At 39.9% G+C, this 12256-nt stretch overlaps 1 protein-coding gene across 1 annotated transcript in view; it reads right to left on the minus strand.

The window, feature by feature from the left end:
* Nucleotides 1–12256, minus strand: part of LMBRD2 (LMBR1 domain containing 2) — a 59074-nt gene that overhangs the window by 18219 nt on the left and 28599 nt on the right. Inside the window, exons 7-11 of the mRNA XM_077816750.1 lie at nucleotides 10861–10935; nucleotides 9872–9985; nucleotides 3208–3391; nucleotides 1363–1544; nucleotides 196–329 (exon numbers count right to left, since the gene is read on the minus strand). Coding sequence (XP_077672876.1) covers nucleotides 196–329; nucleotides 1363–1544; nucleotides 3208–3391; nucleotides 9872–9985; nucleotides 10861–10935 — 689 coding nt within the window. The remainder of the gene's footprint in view (nucleotides 1–195; nucleotides 330–1362; nucleotides 1545–3207; nucleotides 3392–9871; nucleotides 9986–10860; nucleotides 10936–12256) is intronic.

Consider the following 12256-nt stretch of genomic DNA (forward strand, 5'->3'; position numbering starts at 1 on the left):
AAATCTAAAGAATAATATCACAACTAGATATGAAGTGGCTTTTAAAAGATGAAATGCTGAATAAATTACACCTATCTGATCATCAAGAGTTATGTCTGAAACACTATTGATTTAAAATTAAATTTATTATTTAAAAAGAGGCAGTCCCAGAAACAATCTATATATACACACCCACAAAATATATGGTGTACTTACATGCCACTGAAAAGGAGACTGTATGCATCAGTCTGATGGTGTGAAGCTAAATAATAATAATTAAATACACGAATCCTGAAGACAGTTGAGTAAACACAGATACTTAAGAAGAAGATGGTAAGGAAGCAAGCCATCTAGAAACAAAATATTCATTTTTTACTATTTCTTTCAAATTTATAATTATATCAGAATAACTCCTGCAATACTAGCCTATAGCAACAAAAGACTTAGGGCAAAATTGTTTATTTCTATTGTGTCATGGAATTACAACATAACTAATGCATAAATTTAGCCTATACAGGCCTATATACAATGCTGTCAATGTACTGCATAAAAGATGTACTTAAATAAATACAGCAATGAAATCATATTGTTTAAAAACAAACATGTTAGCTCCACTAAGTTGCAAAAATATGAAGTGTATTTTCAAACAGCTAAGAAGGATTTAAAAGGGCTCCTTTCCTATTTCCTCCTTTCCTATTTCCACAGTGTGAAATAAAGCATGTTATAGGCTGCATTTACTGATATAGTTGCAGTTAAATTGGGTAACTACAATTAGACAATGGTGATGAGCTGAACAAACAAAGAAATAGATTAATACTACACTACCATAAGTAGCTTGGAAGCTCTTCCTTGACTTATACAGGACCCTCTAAAAATAAAATAGGCATTTTAAAGTTCATGTATTTTTGTCTGCATATGTTGGGCTCATTTCCTATGAGGTATGTCTCTCTTAAGTAATTCACAGCTCCTAAGACTACGGACTTGCCGTTTGGTGGCAGTTTGGTATATTCAGAGCAAATATTGCACACATGAGAACCTTGAAAAAGAAACTAGCCCAGATGATAAGAGAATGAGGAGTCCCATATACCATGCCAACAACCCATGTCTACATAACTAGATCAAGTTACTCCAGTTTTATGTTCCTGCAGATGACTGAATTGGGTCAGACTCCACCGGTTATAATAGAGTGGTGCACAGAAGAGGAGACACTGCCACCAAATTAGTCTTAGTACCTGGGTAGCTTACAGAGCTTCTGTGGTTCAGTAGTCAGAGGTTAATTTTTCATAGATAATAGATTACAAGTTTAATAAACTTGGTCTCTTTCATTACTGTAGGAACTAAAATCTGTACAATAAGATTATTAAATGAACATTCCAAACTGACCTCTATGTAAATATAGTTGTACGTTCTTTCTGCCAGTTGTATGAAGACAGCAAACAAGGACAGAACAGGATTAGTGCTGAAAAACGTGCACTCTGACCACACAACAATTACAGAGAATGTGGCCAAAACAATAGCAAGAATTCTGTAAAACCATGGTCGAAGGAGACATTCCCAGTACCATTCTGGAAAAAAACCCAATAAATAGCAGATTAATACAATTTATATAAGAAATAGGGAGAGATGGAAATTTTCAAAATAGTATTGTTGAGGCACGGTGCCAACTGACATGGCTAGCTGAAAAGAATCCTATCTCAAGCATAATTGCACTAAGAGTGGAATCTGTGGAGATAGTAATCTAAGAACTCATTGATTTTGTGATGCCTGTAACTTTGTCTCAGGCGTAAATTATTATTTCTGAAACAATGCAACAAATATATAGAAAAAGGCAATTTCATGTTTAAAAATAAAGTATGCATACATGTATAAACTTTGGGCTGGTAACAGGAAGAACTACTCCATCCAAAAAATAAACAAAAACAAAGATTCTGTGGTTTACATTGCTTATAGGAATTAGACAGTATATTTGGAGCAATGACTGATTTTCAGTTTTTCAATTAAGATGGTTGAATATTAAATATTCAACTGTGAAGATACTCTCTGTGCATAAGATGTATGCTTCAATATATGTTAGCATAATTATAACTCATGTTTTTGCTAGTTTAGCCAGTGCTTCCCACAACTCACAGCCCCAGACTTGGGGAGCCTGTGTCTGGGCCAACAAAGGAAAGAAAACCTTGGGTTCCTTTAATGACTGCAGTGCACTCCACCTTTCTTCTCATCTCCTCCTCATGGGCTTGGAGAGGTGAAATGGGAGGTACTCCTTAGCTGACTGGCTGATCAGAATGCTGCCAAATAAGACTATTGGCTCCTGCCACCCAAGGGGAGGGCTTATTAACCCTTCCTCTTGCTTGAGGAACTATTCTTCATCCAGGAGCAGCAGCTCCTCCCTTTGGAATAAGAGTAAGACTGGGTTTTTGCCCCTTGTTGTGGGCATCATGCTAGTCACCTTTTTGACAGTAGGAAGACATTTTCCCCAAATTGCCAGATTGGCCTGGTATGGGGTTTTTTGCCTCTCTCTCCACAGCTCAGGGACCTAGCGAGTAGGTTAGGTTATTAAATTAATGTTGTTGCACTTTGGCAGGTTCACAATGCATCATTCTATAGTGGGTTAGTTCCCTGATAAACTGGAAATGGAAGCTGGATTACGAGAAGGCATCTCCTAAAGAAGGAGCAGAATGGGGCTGGGGTTCCAATTGTCTGGTACAGCGAGAAAACAACATCTTTTCCTCATACCCTCAACTCTTTTAGGAGGGGAAGGTGGAAGAGTCACAGCAATGGTACTGGGCCAACTTAAAAGTATGGAGAGCTGAAGGCAGCCCTCTCTAAGGTGTTACGGATTATGGAAGGCAGGATGACCTGCACTGAATGAGTTATTGCTGGATAATTTTCTAGTTGTGTTGCTTGCTAATGTTGCAAATTGTTTTTGTTCCTATAGTGTCCAGGAAAAATCTTTTGGAATTTCTGTGAAGGTGGCCATTTATGTTGTATCTAAGTGCTCTTAATTTGCCTTCACGTTAAGTTTATTATCAGAAATACAACTGTTTTTTGGCAACTGGGGGAGGGAGCGTGTCTATTCCATCACACAAGCACAAAGGGATGTATATTTGCCTATTGCTACTACTATACATGAATATTACTCACACAGGAGAAAAAATGCCATGCTCTCTACAGGAAAGCATGAGTTACAGTCATTTAGGTACTCAACATTTGTATGACAACACCTACCAACAGCTGGTGTATAGAAATATCGGGTAATTCTGTTTTCAGGTTCTTGGAACTGAAAAGTATGAACAAACTGACGAGTTGTACTGGTTTCATTTTTCGCCACATCCTCCAAGTAGAATGCTTGTTCTAAAAGAATTCGCCACTGCACCTGCGTACGACGGTGTCTCTGAACTGAATAAATTACCTATAGTAAACAAACCCCAAAGTTTCAGTTACAGAATGCTTGCTCCAAGAAATAGGAGAAAATTGTTAAACTCTACACTGACTGCTCACCACCTCATATAGGTGTATTTTGAGCTGAGTTAAACTGTGTTAAGGGTTGAGTTAAAACCAATTTGGAGCTGAATGGGTGTGAACATAAGAGAGCTGTAAGAGACAGTTAAGAGGCCACACCTAAAACAAGGCCTAAAAGAGTCTGCCCTGAAACTAGGATCATGTGGGCAGACGGTTCTAATGGGTGTTGTTTTGACCAGGTCTGTCTGTGGGTGTGGAAAAGACTAGCTGGAGAAGGGCAGATAAGAAACTGAGATCTGGATTACACTAAAAAGTTAAGTTGATCTAAGTCAACTTGCATTGACCTAGTTGTGCATGTCTCTACTCTTATACAAGGAGTCCACGGACTTACGATGCCCGACTTACATCGGACGCCACTTACGCTGCTTTTCAATTGACTGCCCGTTTCGCCCTTACGATGCTCGATTTGCATAAAGTTCACTTGAAATCACTCCCTGGTTGTGTTATACTGGTATGGAGCTGGAAGGGGTCACTTCTGATTGGCTTTGAGGCAGCAGGGTAGCTTGTTGCCGGGTAGTTGTTGCTGCTTATTTTTGATTGGCTGAGCCCGGGGCCAGGAGCCAATCAGAAAGCTTGAACATTGATTGGCGGAGGCTTAGCAAGTGTGCCGTTCTCCCTGGCTTTCGGGGCCTGTGTTGCCGGCATTCTGAGCAGCATATGCGAGTTTATATGTTTATTTGAATTCTGTTTACAAAATACAGCGTACAGTAAATACACTGATATTGCAACATTAGTCATCTATAATTCAGTTAATACAAAAAACTGGGTTACTGTGGTGAAAATAGTGTGTCAAGCCTTGGTTCAGGAATCAATCCCCTCTTCATACCATTGATTCCTATGGGAAAGCGGTTTTGACTTAATTCGTTCCTCAGAATTGCGTTGTGTGTCCTAAGTCCAAGGACTCCCTGTATTTGTCTTCTGCAACCATATGCACCCCATTACAGCAACTCAATAGCATCACCACCTCCCCGAGCAATGCAGAGGCCTGGTTGACCTACTTAGGTCAATGCACTGTGAGTGTAGATACTGAATCAACTGTGTTGACCCTAATAGTCCTCCAGCAGTTGTCCCACGATGCCCCTACTGCTGCAACAGTGGCCAATCCTGTCACAATTTTGAACTCCACTGCCCAAGGTTAGAGAGACCAGAAGCCACATCCCCCCCCGCAACCCCCCTTAAAGCCCTTACAGTCTTTCTGAAATGATTTTTCCTGACTGACTAGCTTGATGAGCACACCCACTAGCTCACTTTTGCAAGCATCTGACCCTGCTGGCTCCAAGCATGCATATAGACTACCAGATGAACTCCTGCCTGAAGCAGGAAAGAAGTCACAGAGCATCTCAGCATGTGAGAAGAGACTGTGCAAACACAGCTAAGAAACAGCCAAAGAAATATAGACATCTATGTGCAGATTGCATAGGGGATGCTGAAATGGGGGCAGAACATGGATGGAAGTGGTGTCATGGGAAAGTGAAGAAACTCCAGTAGGCAAACCAGAAGGCAAGGGATGCAAACAACAAATCTGGTACTTCCACAGACCTCTTCTTCTATGATGAAGAACATGCCATACTTGGAGGGGAGCCCACTAGCCTCCTGCCTATGATTGGATACTTTGTGGGACCCTGAGACAGAGACCCCCAAGGCACATGGTGAGGTGGAGGGATGGTGGCAGCGATGAGGAGGGGGACTGAAACCATGTGGTGAGTCAGGAGTTATCAAACTCCACTGAACTCAAGCCAGCCCCACCTTGTGAGTGCAGGTGAGCCCTGGTAACCATGAACATACACTATGCCTTGTAAGAATTTTTTACCTTTTCGTTTCCCAAAAATCTCATCTCCCTTCCTCCCTTGGCTGCTCACCTGCCCTTCTTCCCCATTTAAAAATGGTGCCCATCCCATCTGGAAGTATAAAGAACAAACACTGACTTTTGATGGCTTACTTGTAATATGTTAGAAAAAAAATTCTCTAACATTTTACTAATAAGTAGCATAATAGTCTAAATACACAATCCACATCCAATCACTGTCCTGCGCTCAGAGAGGTAAAAGAAAAAGGCAGAGGTGGTGTCCGCACTTCCATTTTTTGGTTTGTTGGGCTGGACAGGGGACCACATGGAATACTTTGATTATCTGAACAAGAATGTCCCTTTTATCCTTGAGTGATCTTGATGAAACTTTCATGGAGATACTCTGGAATAGTCTCCCAAACATTTCAAGGCATTGTAGTTTGTTTCTTCCCCTGCAATAGGACACTTTCCCACACCACTCTGCAATGAGTTGCACTGCCACCATTACAGTAAATAGGCTAGCAGCATATGGGCCTGGGCTGGCTTCAGAACACCAGTTGAAGATTGTCTCTCTGTGTATTGGTCACCCCCAGGAGGGAGATATCAGCCAAAATCACCACTGCCTGCAAAGATATTGGCAATATTCACCACACTTTCCCTCTATAGCATCTAAAACATTCTATGCAACAGTACACCCTCTTCCTTCAGGGCCTGCTCACCATGGTTTGACCTACAGAGTGGTGCTGTAATAAGGCACTCCAAAACTACAGTGACAACTAGCATTTCTTTTTAAAGGTATTTAGAGGAATAATGTAAGGGAGTGTTGAGACTTATCTTTCCCTTTCTGTTGTGACTGTAAATCTTAAAAGGTACCTGCTCTAATCAAAAGCCCTCTGGTGTGGTGGCTTGAGAGATGCTCCCTCCACGCCCGCTGAACATCTGACTTTATCAAGAGGAGAAAGAAGCGGACTAGGAGGATATGTTCTGTGAGATCCTCCAGTCCTCTACAGCTACTGGCAATGAACAAAGGGGTTGGAAGGGGCCATATGGCCATGGTGAAGGACCAAGAATGAAGAGATCAGTTGCTTCAAGAGAGGCAAAAGGTCTGAAAGGTGCATTGAAAAGTGTACCAGAATATCAAGGGTTTGCTAAGCAACTCAGATGTTGCAGAGCATTATCAATCTACATGTCCAAAGACCCCAGACTCAGCAGCCTTTCTAATCCCTGGTCACTACTCTACACACACACACACACACACACACACACCCCTACCTCTCTCCCCCACCCTCCACACACTTCATAACAGATTGCAGCATGGTATGAACCCTTACCACTACCACTTCATGCCAGAGGAAAAACGAGGAGAATCGTAACCATACATATAACAATGTGTGAAAACCACAAGATCAGCCACAATGCACTACATATTTTGTAACATGACAAACATACATTTTTAATATGTAAATGTAAACGTTTATTGTTTATCTGGATTTTTACAGTACTGGTTACCCTGTTACTGCGCTGATAAAATGTCTTTAACTTGTGTTTTTGCACTTTAATTTAGTTTCCTGTTTCTTTGCACATAATAAGGTTCTATTTTTGGAAACTCAATATATTTGTTAACTTCCAAGCACAACTGCTGCATTACAGAATTCATAATGGGAGTCAGTAACTCACCATACACTCAAAGGCACACTAGTTCATAAAAGCATCACATAATACTGGTGTGGCTGACTGCTAAAATAGACTTTTAAAGCCTCCCTGAGCTGACTACATGGTTGGCATTTCTAATAGCCATTGTGTCTGGCTATTCAAATTCAGCAGACAACCAGTCCACCTCACCCCTCCACCCTTCCGGCAGCCTTTTTTCCTTTGCCTCTCAGATATCAGGCAGTACACAACAACATGCAGCTATGATGATGGGTATTTTTGCCTTACTGATACCCAAGCTAGTGAGTAAACAAGACCAGCAACACTTCAATCTACCAAAAGCACATTAAACAGTCATCCTGCTGAGTTAGTAGTTGAATCTTTCTTTGGTGATGTCTAGGTAGCCAGTGTATGACTTCATAAGTCGGGGCACAAGGAGTATGCTGGGTCCCCCAAAATCACTACAAGCATTTCAGTACCACCAATGGTAATGTGCTGGTCAAGAAAGAATGCCCCTTCTTATAGCTTTTGGAAAAGTCCTGTGTTCTTAAAGATGCGAGTTTCATGCAACTTCCCTGACCAGCCCATGCTGATATCAGTGAAGTGTCGGCCGTGATCCACTAGCACTTTCGTAACAACAAACAGAAAGAGATGCTTTTCTATGTATCCACTAGCAAGGTGAGGTGATGCCAGAACAGGGATATGTGCCCTATTGCTGCAAATCCACTCTGATTTGCTGCATATTTCCAATAGTTACAGTCCTATGCAGCAGGAAATGCTTAGTGGCCTTGCAAACTTGGATGACAACAGCCCACACTATGGATTTTCCAACTCCAAACTGATTGGTCACTGACGGACAGCAATCTGGCATTGCAAACCCACAGAACTTGATGGCCACTTGCTTCTCCACTGTCAATGCAGATCTCATTCTGGTGTCCTGCACTCGAAGTCTGAAGCAAACTCAGCACACAGATCCAGGAACGTGGCCTTTCACATCTGGAAGTTCTGCAGCCACTGCTCATCATCCCAAACCTGCATTACAATGTGATCCCACCAATCACTGCTCGTTTCTCAGGCCCAGAAGTGGCAAACCACAGCGTGGAACTAGTCCATGAATGCCAGCAGTAACCTGACATTTTTATTCACTGTGCCCAACATCCAGTTATTGTGATATTCCTCATCTCTTTTTCCTCATCACATCCTCACTTGTAGTAATACTCATTCAAGTTCCACAAAGGAGAATAGTGCATCCTGTATTAGCAATGACAGGTTTCAGAGTAACAGCCGTGTTAGTCTGTATTCGCAAAAAGAAAAGGAGTACTTGTGGCACCTTAGAGACTAACCAATTTATTTGAGCATGAGCTTTCGTGAGCTACAGCTCACTTCATCAGATGCATACCATATCATATGCATCTGATGAAGTGAGCTGTAGCTCATGAAAGCTCATGCTCAAATAAATTGGTTAGTTTCTAAGGTGCCACAAGTATTCCTTTTCTTTTTGTATTAGCAATGGTCATTAAAATTTTGCTGCGCTCTACAGGGTCCATGCTTCTGTCAGGCAGATGGCAGAGACTGAAAAGCAGCACGTAGGACTGTGGGAATTTTAAAAAACAGTACAAAAGTTATGAGATAGAACAAGCATTATGGGATGGGAACTTGACCTTTAGTTCTCAGAAATCCCTGGGTAAATTGCTGCTATCCCACAAAGCACTGCAAAAATGTTTAACAAAGCATTGAACCGGATGGCGGTGCAGGGAATGCTGGGATATCCACATTTTCCATTGATTCAACCATCTGGTGTGAGAATGCACAGCAACGACACCAACAGCCAAGTGTACATGCACCCAAGTGATATACAAAAGCTGGCAACAGTATGCCAATGTAACTTGTGTCAAATGAACTCTGTAACATAGATTTGGCCTAAGCGGGACTTAGAATACATCTATAATGCAAATGGGAGGTGTGACTGTAGCAGATGTATGCATACCCAAGCTAGCTTTCATCTAGTTAAATCAAAGCGACCTTGAGTAACAACAGCAGTGTAGTTGTGGCACCACGGGATGGCTACTCATGTATGGGTCCTGGGTGGAGCTCTGCTTGTGGAATGCCTACATATGTTACAATCACACCTCCCAGTTGCAATGTAGACATATCCTCAGAAGGAGAGCAAGAAAGCCAAGCACCGGTCCGTAAGCCCTAGGAAAAGACGTGACCCTGGGAAAAGCCTAGAAAGAGGTTCTGAGTCAGGAGTCCTAACTGAAAGAGGTTTAGGCCTGTTAACTAAGAAATTACTACTTTTGCTTTTAGTTTCTCCTGCATTTGGAGAAGCAGAACTTTGTACATTCCCTGTAAACAGACAAGATTGCACTGAATAAGATTCAGTCATCAATTTCTACTCCCAACTAGAACAACTTACAAGGCCTTGAACTTTGACTAGCTGCTAAAGTTAAAAAGGAGTAACAGGTACAAAGATGACTTCTGCCTATTTTTTGATCGTGTGTATTTAATTCTATTTATAAAAAAGAGACGTGAAAGGAGTATTTCAAAACTGAGCATTTCTTTCCCCCACCATTTTCTTTCTTTATCTCCCCAATGAGTTTCTTGTGCTTTCACTACGATTTCTGTTTGAGATTCTTCATTAGAGCGCATATAGTGCTATGCCTCATCACATCTATTTAAAACATGCTACAACAATCATAGAATAAGCAATTTTTATTCCTATAGATATTCCTTTTGAATTTTATACATTAATACATGTTTTGTTCCACTTTCAGAAATAGATCAAACAGGTACAGTTTTATGAGCAGAATTAAAAAAAAAATCATGAAAATTAAGGATCTCAGTTTATTTGTCAACTATTTAAGGACAAACAATGGTCTTAAATGAATAAGTTAGCAAGAGAAGTGATGTTGTAACAGAAACTTATCGAGTTACCTGTTTGTGAAGTTTGACCAGATTTTTCTCACTTGGATAGTTGTTTTGCCTGTCATCAAAATCTTCATAGTCATCCATATTCCTACCCATTCTTTCCTGGTATTCAGTAGGACACTGGTAGGAAAAGGAAAATAATTGAAATACTTCATTTATGGAAGCAGAGCATACATTACCAGTAGGATATGGTCTTTTATTGAAGTCTTAAAATATTTTTTTTGGAGAGTAGATGCAATTGAAATGCATTTCACTTAAAATATTCAATTTCTTTCCCCTCAGATACTGCAAAGGATTCGCTTATAAAAGTGGAGTCTGCATTTCCCTGTATGTAAATGATCACGTTCGAAGAATATAAAAAAAAAAAAGACATATCTTGTTAAAGAAAAATGTATTTTATTCAAGTTTGTATGAATAAATTCAGAATAGGATACAGTACATAGAAGCAGAAAGAATACTTATTTTTCAGTTATCCTTTACAATGTAATTTTATTGCTAGATATGGAAAAAACTATATATCAACCACCAAAGAATAGCTCAAACTAAATTTATAGAAGACAAGCAATTATATACATCATACTACACAGATGTGATTGCATTGAGAGGTTGACTCTCATAAGAAGAAATTATAAATTATAACTCAAGTGTTAGGTCAGCAGATCATCAAGATGAAAATCTTTTTTAAAAGTTACATTATGTTCAAAAATGCTCTGTGCTTGCTTTCCATATTCTAGAAGAAGTCCTAATACTATAAACAGAATCCCAATTTAATAATTTCACATTTCATAACAACATAATTAGGACAGCTGGTATTCAACTGAGCTTTTAAGAATAACAGCTTTCAAAAGGTTTTCATTTATTGAAACAAAATAAACTACGAGAAAAGAAATTCTCACATTGGACAAGAGTCTTAAAAGGGCTAAAGTCAGATTTTAATATGTTCAGGAACTTACAAAAGAGCAAGAATCTCTAAAACTGTAGAATTCATTAATTACCTTTTTCAATATTGTATCAACGCATTTTCTCAAAGGGTGATTATACTTGATACCCTCATTCACTTTACGGACTTCCTGTTTAAAACAAAAAAACAGCCCAGAAACATTACATGTCATTTCAGTGTATGAAGTGGCTAAAAGCTCTTAAGTGGAAATCTTATGTGATCTACTAGAGGTCCTTGCCAACCCAAATGATTCTTCAAAAATTTTGAAATTTCTTACCAATGAATGTTGCTGAGCTTTATTACGCAAATCAACAATATAAAATAATTTCACAATATTCCCTATAGTATAGGAAAGTAAATCAGAAAAACTCTCGGCATCAAATAGACCTACAAATGCTATCATGTCTGTGCGTGCACACAAAACAGAAACTGATGGTCTGTTTTTAATCAGGCACATTGACGGGAAAATGCTTTTTGTTTTAATTTGGGGATGGGAAATAAGTTTTATTCTTGCCTGATTTTGTCATATATTGTTTAATACTGGTATGTGACTCAATGTGAGTGGGTTATAAGACATGCAAAATGAGCCAGGGTGCACTGCTAGTGGCTTTAGATATTTGTTGTGGTGACTCACGAGGGAAGTAAACTTGGAAGTGGCAGAAAGTGACTCATCCCAGGTTCCTTCAGAGAATCCCCTTGTTGCCATTAAGGATTTTTTGAATATCCTGTAATCCCTCTGCCTAGGTATTGCCCTCTCACCTCTGGTTGCCACATTTCAAAGAATGTTTGACAAGCATCAATAATAGCCGAGTAGACAGAAGATGCTGCCTAACACACAGGCAAGTTTTGTCACAGCTGTTTCCAGCCAAGAACTCAGTGATGCACCAGGCTTGGACAGGTCAAAGAGATGGGGGAGAATCATACATCTTCCTCCATCCAATTGGTAATGCATGAGATAACTATTTTATACGAGTTTACTCAAGGATCTGGGTGTTTTCTGTGCTCCTACAGGAAGACTGAAATCTACAGTTCTTCTGGTGTACTAGTGACAAGTTTATCTGGAGATCTACAGTTGAATTCGCTGAGCTGGTGTCAGCATTGTTTGAGGTCTCAGGTATTACTGCCCTTGAGAATTTCACCAATGTCAAGGAATGTATTATATCATGTGACGCACAGATATCCAAAGCATAGTGCATTCACTTTCAGAATAAGTTCATAACATTTCAAACCTTAAAATCACAACAAGCTTTCAGATACTAGACATTTTAGCACTGGTTTTACTTTCTAGAACTAATGATGCCCTCCCTGAGTATTGTAGTTCTTGTGGGTTGCAGATATTGGACCTCAAAATCTGTGAGCAATCCCTCCAGCCAGGAGTGCTTTTAGGCAATAAACTATGACTGAATATCGGAAGTTCTAAAGGCTCAGAAAGCATAATTTTCAGTTCATAG

Source organism: Eretmochelys imbricata, chromosome 5 (assembly GCF_965152235.1).
Source record: "Eretmochelys imbricata isolate rEreImb1 chromosome 5, rEreImb1.hap1, whole genome shotgun sequence".
NCBI lineage: Eukaryota > Metazoa > Chordata > Testudines > Cheloniidae > Eretmochelys > Eretmochelys imbricata.